The 23,720-nt window shown below is 40.1% G+C and overlaps 1 protein-coding gene across 1 annotated transcript in view; it reads left to right on the top strand.

Moving 5' to 3' along the window:
* Window positions 1-23,384, top strand: part of KCNB2 (potassium voltage-gated channel subfamily B member 2) — a 253,748-nt gene extending 230,364 nt beyond the window's left edge. Inside the window, exon 2 of the mRNA XM_054020132.1 lies at window positions 20,527-23,384. Within this exon, the coding sequence (XP_053876107.1) occupies window positions 20,527-22,698 (2,172 nt within the window). The 3' untranslated portion in view covers window positions 22,699-23,384. The remainder of the gene's footprint in view (window positions 1-20,526) is intronic.
* The last annotated feature ends 336 nt before the right edge of the window (window positions 23,385-23,720 follow it).

Genomic DNA, 23,720 nt, shown 5'->3' with positions numbered 1-23,720 from the left:
GCCTTCACAACATCCCCCGGCAACAAATTCCACAGGTTGACCGTGCACTGTGTGAAGTAGTACTTCCTTGTGTTTGTTTTAAACATGCCGCCTATTAATTTAATTGGGAGACCCTTGGTTCTTGTGTTATGTGAAGGAGTAAATAACACTTCCATATTCACTTTTTCCACACCATTCATCATTTAATAGACCTCTCTCATAGCCCTTCTTAGTCATCTCTTTTCCAAGTTGAAAAGCCACAGTCTTTTTAATCTCTCCTTGTATGGAAGCTGTTCTATACCCTTAATCATTTTTGTTGCTAATATATCTTTGTTGAGATGGGGGGACCAGAACTGCATGCAGTATTCAAGATGTGGGCATACCATGGATTTATATAGTGTCATTATGATATTTTCTGTCTTATTAGCTATCCCTTTCCTAATGGTTCCTAACATGTTGTTAGCGTTTTTGACTGCTGGCGCTGCACATTGAGTGGATGTTTTCAGAGAACTATCCACTGTGTCTCCAAGATCTCTTTCTTGAGTGGTAACAGCTAATTTAGATCCCGTCATTTTATATGTATAATTGGGATTATGTTTTCCATTGTGCATTACTTTGATTTATCAACATTGAATTCCATTTGAATTCCATCTGCCATTTTATTGCCCAGTCACCCAGTTTTGTGAGATATTTTTGTAACTGTATCAGCTGGGCCCTTCTTTTCCATTTCTGTGAAGAAGGAAAACTAGCCCCTTACATTTCAGGTTTCATATTTGTTATACAGTTTGTCAACACCTGTACTACTAGTGCTACTTATGTTTAACACTATAGTTGAATTTTCATTTGCATCCCTTCATTTATCAGCGCCATTCACTGTATTTAAGGACCAAATGTGAAAGGAAGCAGTATAAAAATGGAAGTACAGTACACTGGCACCATTTTCCTCGTTGGAACTATGCTTTCCACTGAGAAAGATTTGGAAACTGTGTTCACATTTTTTATGGTTTCTCTGGCCTGTAGGGGAATATTTTACCCAAATCATGCTGCTCTGAAACAAGCCTCCTGCTGATAAAAATCCATAGAAGTTGCTTTTTGTCTTGTTGAATTATGTATGGTATGCATCCCCCAACTGATCCATTATAGATGCACAGCAACAGCTCATTGGTGCTGTGTGTGCCTATCTCCCATGATTCAGACTCACTATCAGATTCCAGCCACAACATGTACACGAGGAAATGTGTGTGTGGCAGGGCAGAAGATTTCTGCTCTAGTCTGGCTTTACCAAAGCACGCAGAGAAACCACTCCTCAGGCCTTCTGTGATGGGAGTGTCAGAGGGGCATTCCGGGGAAAGCCAAAAGCCCAAGGGGCACAGTTTACACTTTCATACACAAAAAGATAAAGATGCTGTGACAGAAAATGGTGCAACCTCCCCTTTCCTAGGGGACTCTCAAGGGGTCAGTGCAGTCTGCAGTGAGAGGTGTGCATAGTCAGGATATATGCTGAACCCCGCCCCCATCACCATTTAGAACTACTTCCTCAATCCCCAGCACAGTCCCTGAGTCAGGGTCAACTCATCTACCAAGTGTCGGAGGAGCAGACTAATGTAGGGAGGTGTAATTACATTTCCCTTATATGTAAACAGCAGGTCACATATCAGCCACACAGAACCAAAACTGAGAAGAGTACTTCAGAGTTACTCTGATAATTTGACTCCTTAAACTCCATGTTGCATGAAGTTTTGCACCTTGATATGACAGCAAAGGCAGCATTGCTAATGAGTTGCTTTTAGATTAATGTTAACTCTCCCGTTACTAATGCCACACTTATGGCACCAAGGGCAACAAATCACTTACCTCCCACCTTTTATCCTTCAAATGTGCATGGTACAATTATAGAACCATGCACTTCCATTATTATAAAGATAAATCATTTCACATCCAGAATCCAGCCACAATACAATCGCCATGTTTCTTTTAATAGCAATGAAATAAATCAATGTCTATTGGCTACAGGTACAGTAAAAACAAGTATTCTCTGATAAATATGTGTTCCTCATTACTTTTATGTACAGAGAATATATTAGGTATGAAGGACCTTTAATACAGCAGGAAAGTTACAGCCTGCAGAAGCAATTATAAATAACTTGTTTTCTGAAATAATGTAACTTTGTGCTGAAATAGTGCCATCTCAGAGAAATCATATAGAAGTGTATATTATCACATTATGGGCCAAATTTATTCTGGGTGTAACTCACTTATACTTGAACTATGCCAGGACTCCCCCTAAAGGTATGTGCTGTGTACATACCTATCTTTGTGTGTGTGTGTGTGTGTGTGAGAGAGAGAGAGAGAGGATTAAAAGACACATGGATTTATCATCTTTCCTCCTACCGTAAATGTTAATTTTCATAAAGATTTTCATAACTTTGGCTAATATTTCTTAATGACTAATCAATAACACAGATTCTGACTAAAGGCTGTCTTGTCCAATACTCAACCCCCTTGTAAAGATATTGGCAAATAGAGGATGCTATCATCCTTACTATCCTCATTTTTCTGGGGGTGTGGTTTATTTAAAATACAGCATTTTCAATGTAGACGTAAGCTTTTTGTAATCTCTGGGTAGAGATAAGCAACATAAACACCCTCCATTTGAAGGAACAACTTTGAGTTTTTGTCATAAGTTGCCAGATGCAGGCAGTTAAAAGAAATAGATATATTTTATAGTCATCATATACAGAACAGATTTCCTGAAAACACAATCTGAGGATAATATATTTATACCATTTTTGTGGATTCTTTGAAGAGGAATTTCATTGTATACAGTGTTAAGGGAAATAGCCACATTATGATTGTGTTCACCTGAAGAATTTATTTTCAGATTTGTTTCTTTTGAATTGTAGACCTACTGATTCACAGCCACAGTCATGGAAACCTCTTGGGTCTCTGTGGCCTGGCAGTCAACTGTACAGTCAGGAAGATTCAGCAGACATTTTGGTCCCTTTCTCGCAGCCACGCAAGACTGATTTTCCCCCTTTGCAGTCAACTCCTCGTTGTTGGTGCTTTTGGGGAACAGTGCCTGGTAATAAGTCTTTTCAGGATTGAGCCTTAGATTTCCTGCTTATATCCCACGTTGTGCCTGACCCTCACATAGCTGTGCAGTGTGGACGAGGGACTAAGGAGACTTCCCTACCCTTGCATGACTGGCACAGGGGCCATGAAGAATTGCGCTCCTCTGGGCATGGAGACTGCTGCCTCATTATTTGCCCGAGGGCACACAGCATTCTAAAAGGGGCAGAATGGGGCAAAGAGTAAGTAGAATCATAGCTTTATTGGCCCCACTTGCCAGGAGCAGAGCAGCCTACCATGTGCACAGCGTGGATGAAATATGTTGCAGCCTATGAGGGGACTTTAGTAGTGAGCACATGCATTGTTCTCTCTTGGGGAAGTTCTCCTTCCTGAAGAAGTCCTTCCCCTAACACAAGGCTGTGCCTAACTAGCACAATCAAGCACTAAATCACTGAATAGGATTTTGTTCATGTGAGCTACACTGCAAGCTAGGCAAAACTGCCCTTGACTTCATCAGGCCCTAAAAGGTTTCTAATATACTTTAACTACGATGAGAGACAATGTTAAACTTTACCAATGTCTGAGGAGGTTTCAATCTAGTGACGACAGAATCTGGATTGAAGCCCCCACAAACATTGATGCAGTTCAGAGTTTGAACCCAGATTTTGCACTTCGCCCCTCTCTTTATACTGGGCTGAATTCAACATCCCAAATGTGAAGACCCTCCCACATAGGAGAAACAAAACTCCAGATCCAGATACTAATCTTGTGGCTCTTAAAACAAACAAGGGCAAAGATTACAAAATGGTCTTCTGCTGCATGATTCCTAGAAATATGGTAAAAACCTGACACAATTTTAAAACATTTCTATAATTCAAGAAAAGGTCAATTTTACAAAGGGTTTAGAATACTGACATTTTTTCTTATTTCTTTGGGGAAACTGATGGGGAACATCCACATATATATTACAAAACATTGTGTCAGGTTTTGATTTTTTTTTCTAATTAGGATTCAATATTTTGAGTCCTGAATCACTATTTTTTTAAAAATAAAGGCATAATTATGTATGTCTCTAGATATTGATATGGAAATAATGCTACCATATATATTAATGCTTTTTCTTATGCATAAGGAGGTGGAACAAAATCTAGTAGAAAATAATTTTTCTACAGGATCTTGAAATTCTCCCATGGAATTCAATAAAAATTGAATATCCATGCAATAGAATTCTATAGATGTGGTTCAAAAAAACCTATTCAAGAGTTTTATCATTCTCTATTACAAACTACAGATTTTTTTATTAATTTTGATAGAACTATATTAAATTATTTTTCATTCCTATTAATTTCTATAGGACTTTTCCAGAGGGTGATTTTCAGAGGTGCTGAGCAACCACAGCTCCCACTGAAGCCTCCAGGAGCTGCTGATGGTCAGCAAATCTGAAGATCAAGCCAGCATTGATTAATAGAATTAAGGCATTTCTAGATTTTAATATATATACATACATACATATATTATCATCGAACAGATTACTTCATGTGTTATTACAGCAGAAATCTTGTATCCTTGTCAATACCTGAATGATAAAACAGAGACATCTACTGGTTAAAATAGGGAAACTTGCTTGAATGACTTTGTGAAGCTCTAGCTTAGGACTTGTGAGATCTCCTTTCACTGATGTCTCATACCACTATTAAGTTCCAAAGTCTTAGTTTCTTTAGGCAGAAAAGATCTCATGTTGCTGTTAGTCACTCTTGAAGTAAATATTACCAATCCATTCAAGCACCAATACTGCTCCAATAGAAATCAATAGCAAAACTCCCAATGATTTCAACGAGCAGAATCAAGCCCTGAAGTGTGAGAAGGATGTAATGATATGGAGCTTAATAGATGTTTACAGGCAAGTAGATATTCCAGACCCCTCCGCAGTGCAGGAAGTGTGTAGCACTGTTCTAGGCCACTCCACCATTTGGGAGGAAGAATTCTTTCCTCGCCCATCTGTTCAGAACCTGACCTGGCAACTCAGGGCAGATGCTTAATCTGAAATATGGGCCTAAATTAGGAGACAGGTTTCAGAACGGTAGCCGTGTTAGTCTGTATCAGCAAAAACAACGAGGAGTCCTTGGGGCACCTTAGAGACTAACACATTTATTTGGGCATAAGCTTTCAAAAGCATTTGCCCAAATAAATTTGTTAATCTCTAAGGTGCCCCAAGGACTCCTCGTTAAATTAGGAGAGTTCACCTAACTGAAAACCTGCTTTCCTATTTAATAAGGCAAGCCATTAGTTTGAGTTCATAGAAAGATAAACTGATAAATGATGGGTGGATACTACATTTTGTATATCGAATCTTTAGTTGGTACAATCTGATCTTTCAAAACATGATATGATGACATTTAAATATTTGTTTTAAGAATTTAACTCAGTGGCTGCTTCACAGACTGCATCATATCATGGTAAAAGTAGCAAAGCATTGTATGTAACATTGCATAATTATGGATGAAGTTATGCGAGGGGTTGAATAATATTCTGGAGTAATGTTTAGACTACAGATGGGCTTGAGCCCAAGCCCTGGGTCTGAACTACCCCAAACATTGGGGAAATTTGGGACAAGATATGAACTTTTTTAGCAGAGAAACGTTCACTATGTGCTTGCAAAACATCAGCTTGCCAATGTGTGACTCTGGATGATCAAACTGAAAAAGAATTACACAATGACGCTGGGCATACTTTTAGCAAGAGCAGGGAGTGTGGGTGATCACCCAGTATCGCCCTCCATACGTTCTACAAGAGAATCGTTGTTCACCTGTAGCCTGACTGTGAATTCACAGCCTCAATTCAGTGCAGTCTTCATACTAATAGTAGGAATATGTTTCTGTGCACAGCCCTTCCCTTTTCCAGATTATTCCTACTAAGAATAGAAATAATCTGGGATGGAAAGGGCTATGTATAGACACCATTGCTGGGTTATGGAATATGCATTCATTAATATATGGACTATGTACACAAACACTTGACCATGCCCCAATGTACACTGCAGTTGCTATCATGGAAGGTCTACAAAGCAGCATATCCACACAGTTTCAAAAAGTCCACAACAGAGGCATCCAGCTTTTATCCCAGGCTCTTGCTCCTCACTACAGGTTTGCTTGCTTGTGTCTCTGCCCACCCCCAGCAAGGATCTGACCCCATACTTTCCTTAATATTTAGAATCAAAGAATCTCTTGAGGTTGTAAGATACAGAAAAGATTAACATGGAATTCACTACTATAAATATTTGGCCTGCTTACATTGGCTCAGATTCACTGACTTGACCAGGCTGTGCTTGCCGCAGGACACAAAAGGGCTTTATGCCACTTTTTGAAGCTCCCTGATCTTAGGGCTGATGCCTGGCACAATTTAGAGTAGCCTCAAGGCTGCTCTTATTTACACCAAGCAGTCTATAGCGCCAAAGGGCCATGTTGGCAACCAGGGATGGCCTCACAACACACACTGTTTATTAGCCATGTGTCCTATACCTGAGGCTGGGCCAATAGTGATGTAGAGCTGCTACTCCAGCTCTATGCCTCCGGGGGATTCCTCATAAACCTTACGCAAAGGAAATCCTCATATAACCAATCTAGCCATTTCACTGGTATAAAGCAGCTAGATGGGGAGAATTAGGGTCATCAATTTCTATGGGGTTACTGCAGTTTATATCAGGCAACATTGTGTTCTTTTATGGCATCATTCTGTAGAAATCTCACTTTGGTTTTCTACTTAATTTCTCATAATGATCACATTTAGTTTACCTAAATATTCTATTTTAAAATCTTCTTGTAATTTACTCTCAACAAGCTAAAAAATAATATCTAAGGATGCTGCCTTTTAATTTACATATGCAGAGTATTTTGGTTTTATTAATTATTCAATTGAAGCTCCTCCCATTTCTGACTGACACTGTTATTTTTGCCTTTGAATAAAATGTCTGTATGTTAATGGAGTCTCATGGATGAATCTTACTGTACATCTGCCAAAACCAATTTGGTATCTTTTTCATGGAATTTAGAAATGGAGTCTAGTTAAACACCAGCACCTTTCTTTTGTCCTTTAGCATTAATACTGTGTAAAACTGGATTTAAGTTAATATGTGTTATTTAAGACAAAGAGTATGGAATTTAGAACCTAATCAAGGCTATTGTGCAATGAAGAATAGGAAAAACTACTTTTTAAACTATCTGTGGGAGTTAAGTAATGACAAACAATTCATTTATCAATAGAGAAGCGATGAAATTGGGATTGTCAGATGATCTCTCTCTTTTAGAAAACATGGCTGCAGTTCGAATACATTCACATTCATATGTTTTCAGTATGTTCTCATTTTTGGTAGGATTATCATGCCATTATGTGGCAGGGCAGGGGTAAAACCCCCTTTAAAGCCCTGCCAAAATGCTGGCTGCAGTCTGCTCTCCAGCCAGGAGGCCAGGGTAGAGACACAGGTATTCAGCAGTGAGCCCAGCTGCAAGCCCGAATCAGGGCTGGCTCAGAGGAACATGTTGAGCTGAGTGCTGACAGCTGGGCTGAGGCACAGGCGGGCTATAAAAACCCTGAACAAAGCTCAGGCAGGGGGCTAGACTGGGAGGAGACAGGAGCGTAGTATTGCTGTCTCCTTACCAAAGAGGGAAGCCTCAAAGACAGGAGACCCTGGGGAGGGTCTGTGGGGCGCTAGCTGTTGGGAGACCGGGGAACTGCACGAACACTGTAAATAAAGACACTTGGGTGATCCAGCAAGAGAAGGCATGGAAGCCTCTTTATTATACCAGCCTAACCACAGGGTGCCGGGACAAAAGTGGGAGAGCTTGCACTGACCCTGTGACACATTAATAGAATTATTGAGCCTCATAAAACACATGAATTATACAGAAGTGAATTTTGCTTAGTGTATTTAGCACAAGCAAGACAGCTGTAAAACAAAAATAATAAATACCGGGGGTTAACTTTAACCTTAATTTGCTGTGATTGTTTTGGTTCCAAAAACAAAAGTGTTTATTTAGAAGACAGTTTATAGACTTATGGGACCATGGATGCTGTGATGAAATCAAGTCCCTCAGATTGTGACTGGAGTTTTCATATAAGCCAGTGTCTGGGTGTGCTCCAACCTCCCCACTGAGAAGGCAAAGGGTTAGCTGGACAGGGTGCAAAGAGACCTCTCTTTTAGCCTCAATTTCTTAAAAAACTAAGTCTCTAGCTGCTATGGTCATGGAGAAAAAATTCAAAATCTGAAGTGAGTATAACTGATGTGGCAATATCTGCCAATGTTTGTAGAGAGCCTGTAAAAACAGTTCTGAGGTGTTATCTCAGATGCCAAAGATATTTTAAATGTCAGTATCATTAACTGTCTGATTGTTCATGTAATAAAGAAGAGGAAGTATCATATTTGACTGTCTACACCAGTGTTTCCCAAAGTGGGGGTGCACGCCCCTCTCAAAGCATGCAAAGGATTATCTGGTGAGGTGTGTGCAGAAGATGTATGAATTAAGATGGGCAGGCCTTTAACTATACATGGTTGGGTTACCAGGGGAGATGACTGGTTTCACTTTCCTGAAGGGAGACTCAAATTTCACAAGTTTGGGAACCACTGATGTAGTTGAACAAAAAAATTGGTCTGATAGATAATGGCAGTCATCAGTTTGGAAGATCAACCATACTCCATATATTATGTTACCTCAAGAAAATCAAGGCCAGTGATAGGTAAAGTTGATGAAATAAGAATGGTTTAATAATGAACTTAAATGTGAATGTCAAGTCAAATTCAAGTGCCTAAGAGATTTCAGCTTTAAATACACTCCATTAAAATATCAACCAATGTGAATAACATTCACTATGAGGCAAACCAAATAACAAAATATCTGTTTTGGCAGCATTTATATATATATATATAAAATCAAATATATCCAATTTTCTGCTTCAAGTAAAAGCTAAAAAACTACAGGGTTCCTGTATCAAAATGAGTAATGTCAAAATAAATCTGTACATCAAATAAGCTGATTCCCATACTATCTAGTCAGCAAACCATATTACAATTAATTACAGCTAAATGATCGTTCTTATCTGATTTTTCCTTGCTGCTACTTGTTTGGCTGTGCCTTGTTTTTCCTGCCATTTCTAACAACCTGTTTAACAGCAATCAGTAAATAGAAACATTTCACCTCTGGAGACATTTTCCAGCCTAGTTCAGTGGTATTCTGCCTCAGAAATAAATCTCACTCCAATATAACCCTTATAAACTACTAGTACATTTTCACATCTTCATTTATATAAGGAGATGATAGCAAAAAAACTATGTTTATGCAAGGCATGGGAATGGAACTATGCAATTTCTAGAAATGTGCCATGGCAAGTTATTCAGCACCACCTTCATGGACAGCTCCATAGAGCTTTGCTATTTAATGTTTCTGTTATAGTCTGATTCTGTTTGTCCACATTATTATCACCATGGGATAGTTAGCATTCCTTGGCCACCTAAAATGCCCTTAAGGTCTGTAGACTTTTGCGGTGTGCAAGGAATGCAGAAGAGTGCCAACAGTGTGGAATGGTAATTTATGCAGCATCATTTATGTGGGAGTTCCAAAAAGTCTAGCACATTGTTGGCAATGATAATACTAAACTTTGTCCAGTCTGGCAAATTAGTAGAACTGTGAAAAGCTTTCATCACAAAATCCAAGCACCAGTAAAACTCAGCCTATGATCATCAAAAGGCTTGCCAAGGTTTCTGGACCTTTTGAGTGAATGTGAGCAAAAATTTTAGTGAACCCATACTTTCCCCCCATAGGTTTCAGGGAGAGTTTTATTGTTTCATTCAACATCAGGCATAAGTCTGCAACATTAGCTGATTTTTCTCAGAGTCCTTGGTGTTTTTTTGAACCCCAAAGTGAAAGTGATGGAATCCAAAAGATTCCTATTGACCTCAGTGGATTTTGGATCAAGTCCTCAGTTATTAGAATGAACTAACATTTCTTCTGCATTAAATACTGCATGTCAGTGTGCTATTGATTTCATGTCTCCATCTGAGATGGCCTTTCACTATTCAACAACAAAATTACCATAGCTGATTTGATAGGTATTTTTATCCTAATAGGATGAGGCATAATTATAATAGATTCTTCAAGTATTAACTGCAATACTAAGACTTCAATAGGAATTTTTTCCTATTTAAGACATTATATATGTTGATTAAGACATGCAGGAGAATGAAACATAGACAGTGATGAATTGTAAAGGAGAAGGCTGCACTTGCATTGATTCTTGACTTTAATGTGGGGGTTAACCCCATCCCCAACCTAAAAAAATGTATCAGCCATTTATGTTGGTCCAATGCTGTGTTACAAGGCCTCGTGCCCAATAACCAATATTCAGGGTTGGACCCCCTTCCGCCTAACCCCTTTCAGCCCACCTCTGAATCCTCTCACCCTCCCCTGGTGAGAGGGAATAAGGGTACTCATGAAAAGTGCTTACCTTTGTGAAAACATAAGATCTTCTTTTCTTTCTCCAGGCTAATAAGATCCAGCAGTTATCTCCCAAGTCTCTCACTCATGTTTACCTCTGGCACATAGCCCCTGTATTGGCCACTGCAGGTGCCAGTGAATAGTTTGGCCACCCCTCCCCACTCACCTCACTGCCTGATATCTGCCTCTGACTAATTCAATCTCCAATTTGTCTACACCACATATTGGCCCCTGTGTCTGATAAATGTGTACAACTTCCCTGTAACGTTCAGGAACACTGTACCTGATTTTCTTGTGTGTGACCACAGTACCACCAGTGTCCAAAAGGATTCTGGCAACTTCCTGGTTCACCATCTTCCAGACTTATTTCACGTGACCAGAAATGACTGCTCCCTGTCATACCTGCCTTGCAAGCATCTCAGACCAAACCACCTTTGTATTCAGCCACAAGTGGGTGATCCAGCCCATATTCCTACTAAATCCTGATGCTTAAATTCACCCTGGGGCAAACTGGCCCTTAAAATCTAGTCCAGCGAAATACAGTGTATTGGGCAAGAAGATGAACAAGAGGATTCAGCATTATATGTATGGGGAGATCAGTCTTTGTGAACAAACTGGAGGCTAAGCAGAGATCTGAAGGAATAGAGGTCATGGTTCTTATTACACAGGAAATGAGAAACCGTCCCAAGCATAGGGGGCTGTATGACAGAAGTTGTGAAACAGAGAATGGTAGAGAAGAGAAAAGGGGTCTTTTCCCACACATCTAGCAATTATGCACGATGTTCTTTAAGGATGTTATAAAGAATACCTATGGACTAAGTTTTCAAATCCTCAATCAAAACTCCCATTGAGTTTGACCTCAATAAGGATGTCTAGATTAAGCCTTTACTGTGACATTCACCTAGCACAGAAAGCCAGTAAAAAGACCATGTGTACCACTTACGTGCCACACAAGTGCTGCATTAAGTTGTTAGGCCCTTGAGCAGGCCTTCTACTTGGGAGTTCATGGCATTCTGAATGCATCTCTCTTCAATGTCAATGGAGAAATTTCAAGCTGAGTCCATAAAAAAAAAAAAAACACAATGATTTTGGGAAAAGTTGAACTTGAAAGGTCAGGAATGTAAATAATATCATTAAGGAAAGAGATCATGAGTAGCAGAGAGAAGCTGTTCAGTAATTACACACACTGTCAAAGTCTCATCAGATGTGCTAATTGTAATTGCAATACGGGTTTGATCAAATTTATGTTGTTCTGTTAAATTATTTTCCTCCCCTTCATTGTGTTTAGACGGCCACGGGAGTCTGAAGTCAGAGATCATGTTGGAGAGGTGAACTTTCAAAAAGGAAACTTTAGGAAAGGAAGTGCTGCTACAACTGTGTTGTCAAAGTTCCATTACAAATAATGGTTTGCACAGTAACACACACAGCAGCATGTCATACATATTGTGAGAGCTCATGGCAGGAATGAAATCAATTCATGTCATCTCTGTATTTCATATAGGGTCAAATTCTGCTCTGACTATTGTGTTGCACACTGGTGTGGGGGAGCGTCCTTGAACCATCCCACAGGACGATTCATAGGGTTGAGAGACAAAACAATTGGGAATGCTCCTTTCTGTTAGCACCAGTTGCCAACAGCAGCATCTATACATGCTGTGCCAAGAGCTGGGCCATGCATATAAACCAGCTGATCATGCTCCCATGGAGCATATCTGGGCATTCCACCCAATATTCAGTGGGGCTCTAATGGCTTGATCCAAAACCTGTTGAATCAATGTTTTCCATTGATTTCAGTGGGCTTTGGATCAAGCCCGGGATGCATATATCTTCCCTACCCTTGGGCAGATGCCTTAGGGAGAGAGACTCCCTGCACCCTAATACACCTTCACAAGACATTTGCTCATAATATAGAAGTTATTAATAATGCTTCAAAAGCATAATGGGCTACTGGTGTTTGCTTTTCTTCTTTTCCTGAAACATTTAGGAGCCCATAGGTCCACACTTGTACCTGCATTCACATTAGCTGCAGGCAAACATCGTAGGCTATAAATTATTTTACTTGGTACAAATATAATTGTATTTGTATATAGCTTTAGTGCTTGTGAAAGCCAGGCTGACAGGGCTGGCAACTGAAGTTCTGTACACAAGCCAGGTCTACACTAACCCCCTAATTCGAACTAAGGTACGCAACTTCAGCTATGTGAATAACGTAGCTGAAGTTCGAAGTACCTTGGTTTGAACTTACCTCGGTCCACACGCGGCAGGCAGGCTCCCCCGTCGACTCCGCAGTACTCCTCTCATCTAGCTGGAGTACCGCAGTCGACGGCGAGCACTTCCGGGTTCGACTTATCGCATCCAGACAAGACGCAATAAGTCGAACCCAGAAGTTCAATCGCTCGCCGCCGAAATACCGGGTAAAAGTAGACCTACCCACAGAAGAGTACAGGAAGGGCAGTGACAGTGCAGGTTTGCCAAACCCTCCCCCATCAATGTGCATCAACTCCCTCCCAGAGAATAAATAGTAGTTTTGGTTTCTGTGCCCATTCGGTCCTTTCCCTCTGTGTCAAAAAAGATGCCAAATATGATGGCTGTATGTGTGATGCAGACAAAAAATGTGTAACTGGAACTCAAATCAAAGGGGATAATATAGCTAATCTAGTTTTACCTAATTGCAAATTTAAACTAATTTAAGCTGATTTCCTTTACTGACTGATTCAGTTCAGCTCTGAATTTTCTCTTGGCAAGGTAGCTGCATTTCAGTTTGGACCTAGTGTGTCCTTTCCACCACTTCATGCAATAATTTGGTTTTAATGAGAGTGACCTCAGAAGTAATTTTATAAAAAGGATTGTTGCAGAGTGAGAGGAATGCAAGAAAACCTATTACATTACGCCTCTATGGTCTTCCTTACTTTCTGTACCTCTTCTATGTAATGATCTTCAGATTTTGTATAATAAAAAAACAACGTTTTTCTATGTCGTTGTAATAATGGTTGATGAGTTCAAGTAAATTAGATGCTTAGGAACAAAGCCAGTTTTTAATGGCAGTTTAATATTGGAGATCTACCAAATTTCCTACAGATTGCTGCTAATTCTTGCCATAAGAATATTGAAGCTTCAGTATCTACAGAATCCCACTAAGGGTCTGATACTGCACTTTTGACATCAGTGGGAGTTTTGCTATTCACTTCAATAGAAGCACAATCAGGGCTTAAGTATTCGTCTACAGAGAAAAGATTTCTATGCCCACATTACTTCAGAAACATTAGGCTAGCAGGAAATATTTAAAACACTAAATGAGATTTTATTTTTGTAGCTGTAGCTAAATAGTATAAGTTGCCATTAACACTTTAGCGATAGATGATATGGATATTCATTTTTAATGCAGAAAGAAAAAATTAAGTAAACTATTTCTTGTCTTGAATTATAGTTCAACTGCCATGCTGTTTCAAATGTCTTTTGTGCTGCTGTTCTAAGCTACTCAGAGCGAGAGTAGGTTTTCCAAGAGTGAAATGTGGAGTAAGAAAGAACCAAAGCAAATTTCAAGAATAATGAGGTTTGTGTGTGAAAACTTGCATATGTGCCTGTAATGTGTGTGGGTGTGTTAAATGAATAAGCCTTTTAAAAGGATAAAATGTATGGTAAATGTGTCTCTATTCACAGGTTCCTCTGCTTTTGATGGCGCCTACTCATTTAATGCTAAATATGATACCTTATTCTGTAGGTTGGTTACTTGATCTCCTAATTAATCACAAAATTCTGGTTAGGCATTTGGCCAAGTGGCCTAGCCGTATCTCAGATAGTTCCCTCAGTAATCCTAAATTCTGTGCAGCCACTCCAACACTGTATGAGGCAAAGGAGCCTGGAGGAGGTGACATGTCAGCTTAGCTGCAGCTTGGCTCTGAATCTCCAGGGCATTGTTTCTCAAAGAGTTCTGCTGTTCCCCCTCTCACTTTCACTCGTCTCCCTCAGGCCTGGTCTACACTTAAAAGTTTTGCCTCATAGTATGTTGGGTAAGGGTGTAAAAAAAATCACACCCCTACACAACATAGCAGAAGCTCTAGTGTGGGTGCAGTTATGCCAGCAAAAAAATACATTTTGCCGGTGAAGCATATTTTGTTCAGGCTGTTGGTATAAGGCAGGGGTGGCCAACCTGTGGCTCCGGAGCCACATGCGGCTCTTCAGAAGTTAATATGTGGCTCCTTGTATAGGCACTGACTCCGGGGCTGGAGTTACAGGCACCAACTTTCCGATGTGCCGGGGGTGCTCACTGCTCAACCCCTGGCTCTGCCACAGACCCTGCCCCCATTCCATCCCTTCCCTCCCCCTCCCCTAAGCCTGCAGTGCCCTTGCTTCTCCCCCCTCCTCGCCAGAGCCTTCATGCCACGAAACAGCTGATTGGGAGGTGCGGGGAGGAAGGAGGAGGCGCTGATCGGCAGGGCTGCTGGTAGGCAGGAGGCTCTGGGAGGGGTGGGGGAGCTAATGGGGGGCTGCTGATGTATTTCTTTGGCGATGTACATTGTTAAACTCTGGCTCCTTCTCAGGCTCAGGTTGGCCACCCCTGGTATAAGGTATATCAGCAAAAGAACTCTTGCTGGTATAAGCTGTATCTCCACTGGGAGGATATAGCTATACTGGCAACCCCTTTCTTGTGTAGACTGTTGCTGCTGTTACTATTGCTCCCCTGCCAGGCTTTGCCTAATGACTTGTGAAATCTAATTAATTGCAATATAGGGAGTCCTCGGACTTACGACACAATTCGTTCCTCAGAATTGCATTGTTAAGTCGAAACGCTGTAAGTCCAAACCGCTTTTCCCATAGGAATCAATGGTATGAAGGGGGGATTGGTTCCTGAACCAAGGCTTGATACACTATTTTCATCACAATAACCCAGATTTTTGTACTAAATGAATTATAGCTGACTAATGCTGCAGTATCAATGTATTTACTGTACACTGTATTTTGTAAACAGCATTCAAATAAACATATAAACTCACATATGCTGCTCAGAATGCCGGCAACACAGGCTCAGAAAGCTGGGGAGAATGGCACACATGCTGAGCCTCAGCCAATCACTTTTCAAGCTTTCTGGGGCTGGGAGCCAATAAAAAACGAGCAGCAACCCTATCTGGCAACAAGCTATCCTGCTGCCTCAAAGCCAATCAGAAGTGACCCCTTCCAGCTCCATACCAATATAACGCAACCAGGAAGTGATTTCAAGTGAACTTTATGCAAATCGAGCATCATAAGTGTGAAACAAGCATCATAACTGCGTAGGGAGGTTGAGGAATCTCCACCTCTGGAGATATTTAAGAGTAGGTTAGATAAATGTATCAGGGATGGTCTAGACACTATTTGGTCCTACCATGAGGGCAGGGGACTGGACTCAATGACCTCTCGAGGTCCCTTCCAGTTCTAGAGTCTATGAATCTATAAGGGATGAAACGGGCAGTCAATTAAAAAGCGTCATAAGTGGCATCCAACGTAAGTCAGGCATCGTAAGTCTGAGGACTCCTTTTAATTAAAACATGTGGAATGATGCACAGTTTTAATTACACTCCAAAGTCCCAATGAAATAAAAACTTTAAATTCTTGCATGCAAAGTACTCCACTTAGGAAGGAACAATCAGTTGCACACATACAAAATGGGAAATGACTGCCTAGGAAGGAGTACTGCGGAAAGGGATCTGGTGTCATAGTGTATCGCAAGCTAAATATGAGTCAACAACTGTTGCAAAAAAAGCAAACATCATTCTGGGATGTATTAGCAGGAGTGTTGTAAGCAAGACACAAGAAGTAATTCTTCCACTCGACTCCACACTGATTAGGCCTCAACTGGAGTATTGTGTCCCGTTCTGAGCGCCACATTTCAGGAAAAATGTGGGGAAATTGGAGAAGGTCCAGAGAAGAGCAACAAAAATGATTAAAGGTCTAGAAAACACGATCGATGAGGGAAGACTGTAAAAATTTGGTTTGTTTAGTCTGGAAAAGAAAAGCCTGAGAGGGGACATGCTAGTTTTCAAGTACATAAAAGGTTGTTACAAGGAGGAGAGAGGTAAATTGTTCTCGTTAATGCCTGAGGATAGGACAAGAAGCAATGGGCTTAAATTACAGCTAGGGCAGTTTAGGTTGGACATTAGGAAAAACTTCCTGTCAGGGTGGCTAAGCACTCGAATAAATTGCCTAGGGAAGTTGTGGAATCTCCATCACTGGAGATTATTAAGAGCAGGTTAGACAAATACCTGTCAGGGATATTCTAGATAATACTTAGTCCTGCCATGAGTGCAGGGGACTGGAGTAGATGACTTCACGAGGTCCCTTCCAGTCCTACAATTCTATGATTTTATGATTATAGGAAACCAAAATCATTTCCTTTGCACTAAACATCCTTCTATAACATGAACAGATATATAGCTGACAACTTAATTCTACAGTATTGCAAATCTGCCATTCCATGTGCATTTTCAGCTCTTACTGAAACCCCTGGTGAACACAGGATTTGCATGTTACCAGCAACTTGCACCAAAAATGAATGACTCAGAGATAACAGGTAGCATCACCTTGATTCACTAATCAGGGGGTAGCCATGTTAGTCTGAATCTGTAAAAAGCAACAGAGGGTCCTGTGGCACCTTTAAGACTAACAGAAGTATTGGGAGCATAAGCTTTCGTGGGTAAGAACCTCACTTCTTTCATCTGAAGAAGTGAGGTTCTTACCCACGAAAGCTTATGCTCCCAATACTTCTGTTAGTCTTAAAGGTGCCAAAGGACCCTCTGTTGCTTTTTACTTGATTCACTAAGTTGCACTCTCTTCTCTGGACAAGAAGGTCATGTGTCCAAGTCCTAGAAAAGGGTTTGTTCTTGCATATAATGCTAACAGTGCAGTGTTAGAAGGGGTGCTGTACTTCAGAGTCACCCATTCCTCAGATGAGATCTTCCCTTCTCCGGTCCTACTGCACATTTTGAAAAGTTCACAAGATAACCCCTATATCCTGGCCAGCATCCCCTAACTAAAGCGAGGTCTGATGACAAATTAGACAAATGCTGCTTTCATGATTTTATTATCTCAATATAACTCTGTCATGTACTACCTGGCTATGTCATATACTACTCTTTATATTCTGCAGCAGGCTGAAATGAGGAAGCAATCAATTTGGCTGACAGTAGCTCCCAGTTGCACAGTGCATGTTGTTAACAACTTCACAGTTCCTACCTTGGCCACATTGATTATGTATTTATTTTTCCTTCAAATTTTTAAAATAAAATTATAGTGTTATTAAATATTTTATAGAACCCAAGGATGTGCAAGCTACAATGATGTTATTCTAGGATGCTGAGGTATGTGCAATAACTCAGGCTTTATTTACGCTTCAAACCTTTACACAGGGAAACCTGATATTCTAACATAGATAAGGCATGTCTCACAGTTGAGTGAGGAGTGGTTGCACTGCAATATGATTTGCTTGGAAATCCATTCCTTTGATAACTGACCTCAAGCCATGAAGGATTTCAGTTCTAGGACCACTTATTGGTACCTGGCTATGCAATCTTATCCCTTCCATGTTCTCTTACCATCCTGTAGCAGTTTGCTAATGTTCACTTCTTTTCCCTGAATGGGAAGTGGGATGACTTTCTATTGAGAACAGGCCCCCTAGCAATTCCCTGAATAGAGGTGTAATGATACATACAGCCCAGGTTAATTAGAGCACAGCTTCTTTCCTCCCTCTGCTTGGACTGTGGGTCGAAGGAAGACCAAAAGAGATGGTTCAGGATTCATTGAGCACAAGTAGATGGCTCTTATTGCCCTAATATAAATGGTTCTCTTTAGAAGGAAGAGGGTTGACAGGAGAGACTCTGGAGAGATGCATACCTGTCTGGGTTACTCCAAAGCATGGGTGATGGGTTCTACTTTGTATGTTTATTCTGCATTATTCTGAGTTGGAAAAAAAACTGGGGATTGTATCTGGGAATGACTCTCAGGTCTCTGTGGCCTTTTTTGTTTGTGTTTAGAGAGCGGAGTCTGCTGTAAGTTACAGCCCGTCTTGAAAAGACTGGTGTACCTCTCAAAGTATGAGCTAGCCCAAGCCAATGGCCCCTACCTCTGTTATTTCCATTGGGGTCAATGAGTCAGCCGTCACATGTAGGACAGATTTGTATATTGTTGTATTGCACTCCACATTTTTTGTATATTAGAGCACTTCCGACTGCCTTATTGTATCTTTGGAAGAACACCAAACACCAAAAGATGGTTTTAAATGAACCATTTCTGAGAAATGAGAACAAAGGCTTTTTGACTGAGCATCAATTAAATAGTAAAGCAGAAAATAATTAACATTAGTACTTCTAATGGAAACCTTGAGTTACTTATGGCTTTTTTAAAAAAATATGCTTTTCCAAATAAAGTACTTCTATAGATTTGTTTCTCATAACTGTTAAACTTTCATAAATAATTTCAAGGCTGCCCATATTCCTTTATCTTACAAATAATTGAACTAAATGCTAAAACCATTAAATTCTGTAATATATTCTGTTCTTTTATCATAATGCTAACTATCTGAAGGAAAATGACCAGATATTCCTCACAAAATGAAAGCTACAAGACACTGAAATTCCTGTTTCCCATTAAAATTAATGGCAAAATGTTTCTCCTTAGACTGAGATCAAGCCATTTCCACAACAATCTGTGGACCTTGTTCCATACAATGATCTGTGAGAACTTGATTTTGTTTGCCTTCAGCCTACTGTATAAGGTTATACTTCTCAACCAAGCTTTTGCCTAATCAAATGGCCATTTCCTTCATTCTTTAAGTGCGCCCAAACTGTCATAGGCATCACAGCGATGCAGGATCAGGCTCTTAAGGCATTTCTTTTTCTTTCCTTGTTTAGACTTTTCTAGTTTAAAAATTGATGTTTGATTTTATATGTGATGAAATGAGAGATGTGAGCACTATGAATTATTAAATTAACTAAATTGCATGATTAATTTCCGAACATATTAATCAGTGTAATAGGGTGCTTGGTGGGGTAAGGTGGCCTAGTAGTTACCATTCTTAGCGCCATCCTCTCTGTGGGTAGGATTTGCAGTCTTTCTCTTAATCAGAGGTGCACTCAGGTGGCAGGAAGTCTATGTCCCTCCTGTAATAGGGGTCGTTGGCAGGGGAGCCTCAACCCACACACTCAACCAGGCTCTGAACCATGTCTGGCCCCTGAAGGTGCCTTCTGAGTTACCCTCCCTGGGTCACTTCCTACCGTCTGCCTTTCTCCTCCAGTCTGATATGAGGCAAAAAGAAAAGGCAACCAAAACCGTCAACCCAACCAGGTTCAACACATAGTCTTCCTCCCTCTGGAAGGCTTCTCTGGCATCCTTGTCAAGAACCTTCATGGAGAGTCTGTCCTCCTCCCCAGCCTCCCTCCTTCTGTGCTGGGTTGCTCCCTTTTCAACTCTTTCTTCAGTTGGAGCATGCTCTGCAGGTCTGGAGAGGTGGGGCTATCTGGGCCCAGTACAGCCCTTTAACCCCTTCAAGCCCAGTATGGGGTCGTACACCCCATCACAATCAGCCATTCAGTTTCTCACCAGTGAGTAAGGTTTAAAATAATTACATTTAATGCTGAATGCTAAAAGATGAATGTTTAACACAATTACAGAAACTGTGGCATTTTATATTCTTTGCCTGTAGAGTTAATTTGTATTAATGAATATCAACCTTTTTATTTTAAAATTATAGGGCAAATCATGCTCACCTTACTCATAAGTAGACCCTCTGGAGTCAGTAAGAGAAGCAGTATTTGACTTGATGTGGGTAAATCTAGAGTTTTTCTTTGTGAAAATCAAATAAAAGAAAGAAAGAAAAAATAAAAGAAAAAATTTAGATAACTTTGACTTTATTTGGAGCACATAACACATTTTTTAAAGAATACAAGCAACCACTTACAAATACCTTTACTTTTAACTTCCAGGATGGGTTGCTAACCAGAGCCTTGTTTATTTTGTTTTACAGATTTTGGCCATTGTATCCATTCTGTTCATCGTACTGTCAACCATTGCTTTGTCTCTCAATACACTACCTGAGCTTCAAGAAATAGATGAATTTGGACAACCAAATGACAACCCCCAATTAGCACATGTTGAAGCTGTGTGCATTGCTTGGTTTACTATGGAGTACCTTCTGCGTTTCCTGTCCTCACCAAATAAGTGGAAGTTCTTCAAAGGTCCATTAAATGTGATTGATTTACTGGCCATTTTGCCATATTATGTCACCATTTTCCTCACAGAGTCCAACAAAAGTGTGCTGCAGTTCCAAAACGTCAGACGTGTGGTTCAGATATTTCGTATTATGAGGATACTAAGAATCCTTAAACTTGCCAGGCATTCAACAGGCCTTCAGTCTTTAGGTTTCACTCTCAGGAGGAGTTACAATGAATTGGGTTTGTTGATATTATTTTTAGCAATGGGAATAATGATCTTTTCCAGCCTTGTGTTTTTTGCTGAAAAGGATGAAGATGCTACAAAGTTTACTAGTATCCCAGCATCGTTTTGGTGGGCTACCATCACTATGACCACTGTAGGATATGGTGACATTTATCCTAAGACTCTACTCGGAAAAATAGTTGGAGGACTGTGTTGCATTGCTGGAGTGCTGGTAATAGCCTTGCCCATACCAATCATTGTGAATAACTTCTCTGAATTTTACAAAGAGCAAAAACGGCAGGAAAAGGCCATTAAAAGAAGAGAGGCCCTTGAGCGAGCTAAAAGAAATGGAAGCATTATCTCCATGAACCTGAAAGATGCTTTTGCACGCAGTATGGAACTCATTGACGTAGCAGTGGACACAGGAAAGCCTGGCGATCCAGCCAATTCAAAGGATACACCTGATGATAACCACTTATCTCCAAACAGGTGGAAGTGGGCCAGAAGGACAATGTCTGAAACTAGTTCAAATAAGTCTTACGAGAACAAATATCAGGAAGTTAGTCAGCAGGGCTCCCATGAGCAATTGAATAATGCCGCTGATGCTGCTTCCAGCCCACAACACCTGAGTGCTCAAAAATTAGAGATGTTATATAATGAAATTACTAAAACTCAGTCTCAGCCTAATCTTAATGCTGGCTACCAAGATCAGCCAGTAAAACCACCTGAGTATGAGGAAGAAATAGAAATGGAAGAGGTTACTGGGCAAAGAGATCAGTTGCCAGCTGGACATACAGATGTAATAACAGACATGAGAAGCACATCTAGTATTGATAGCTTCACCAGTTGTGCAACTGACTTCACAGAAACAGAAAGGTCACCCCTTCCTCCTTATCTTGGCTCTCACCTGCAAATGAGATTCCCGAGTGACTCTGTTAATCTAGAGGACAACCAAAGAACAAAGAGTTCTCAATTTGTATCACTCACAAGAGAGAAAATGCTTGCCCCTAGAGATGTCACTTTTGACTATAAGCCAATTGACACCGTTGCAAACGATGACGGTTGTGGCTCCCAAACTGTCCTGCATGGTCATTTGCATTTTGACAGTGCCATGGAAAGCCCCAAAAGTTCTCTAAAAGGTAACAATCCATTAAAACCTAGATCCCTTAAAGTTAACTTTAAGGAAAACAGAGGCAGTGCTCCACAAACTCCACCAAGCACCGTGAGGCCATTGCCAGTAACAGCAGGAGCAGACTTTACACAGTCTACATCTCAGCATATTAGCACCATTCTTTTAGAAGAGAATTCACCCCAAGGTGAAAGACCCATCATGCTGGGTGCCGATGCCTCGACGCTTTGCCAGGGACCTCCTAAAAGATCATCCCCTCTGTTTCCCAAACAAAAGCGTTTCACTTTCCCTTCAAAGGAGAGGAGAAGCTTCACTGAAATAGACACTGAAGAAGAAGAAGACTTCATGGAGATCTCTGGTGTGAAACACGAAAAGAAGCAGGATATCAAAACAAATTGCTTTGGGGACAAACACAATGATGGCACCTATTTAACAGACGAGCCAAGAGTCAGCTCTTCTTCACCCAAAAGCATGGGTCACAACTGTACTCAAGACATTTACCATGCTGGGAGTGAAGTAAAGAAGGACATTAACCAAGAAAGTTACAAAATGGAAAACCATTTATTTGCTCCAGAAATTCATTCAAATCCAGGAGAAACTGGTTATTGTCCCACACGTGAAACCAGCATGTGACTAGTCACAAAAGCAATAAAAAAAACTCTTCTTAAAACCACAGTTAGTAATGCCTGTAAACTAAAACATGGAAGCCTCAAAACAAAAAACAAAAAAAAAGTGCATAAAATTGTTATTTTTGCATGGCATGAAGAGTTGTTTAGTTTATGTACTGTTTAAGTAAAGAGTTCCAAGACTGCTTTTTGTAACAAACAAACAAAAAGGGAGAAAAAAAAGACTCAAGAACAGTGAGTAAAATAAAGAGAGTTCTGTTAGGAGCCAGTGTTCTGCAAAGTCTGACATTTTTGATCCTTTCACTTTATGATTGTAGACAGATTTTAAACTCTGTGAACTTTTTTTTCTCTTGGTTACAATGAGTTTTAGAATTTGCACATGAAAGGATTAAAAGTCAATGCATGCATTCATAATGATGTGAAACAAGGTGCTTTGAGCTTGCAAAATGAATATATTTGTAAATAGTTTGGGGTTGGGGGGAGAGCTACTGTTATCAAGGATCTGTGGACATCAAGTTTCCTGGGACACAGGTACTTCCTTCACAGCACATTGCCTGGAGGATTTGTACAGACTTATGTTGCAAAATTGCAACTTCTGCTTAAAGCATCTCACATATCTTGCTTTCTGTTAAAAAGCTCATGAGTATATCTGTTTATTTAAGGGACTTCAGTATTTTTAGTTTATCTGTGCTGTAAATCATAGTATTTTTTATTTGCATAAACTTTGTTGTTGCATTTGTAATTTAAATTAAGGATTCTTGAGAAAAGTAAAGATTTAATGACCAGAATTGAAGCATTTGATATTTTATATAAGCACTGCCAAAATTTCATAATTTATAACAATGCCCCATCATAAAATAAGAATACAAACCATACAATTATTGCTGTGGCAATAAATAGGGCCAAATGCCCATCAAGAATGAAACAGTTTATATCCAAAGAGTTCTCACTCTCAATACAATTATTTTCAATTCTTATTTTTGCTGAAGAATTTTTTTCTTTCTTTTGTTTTATTTGATGATCTCCTGG

The sequence above is a fragment of the Malaclemys terrapin genome, chromosome 2 (genome assembly GCF_027887155.1).
Source record: "Malaclemys terrapin pileata isolate rMalTer1 chromosome 2, rMalTer1.hap1, whole genome shotgun sequence".
NCBI lineage: Eukaryota > Metazoa > Chordata > Testudines > Emydidae > Malaclemys > Malaclemys terrapin.
Note: the sequence above shows the minus strand (reverse complement) of the source record. Positions and strands in the feature narration are given on the sequence as shown.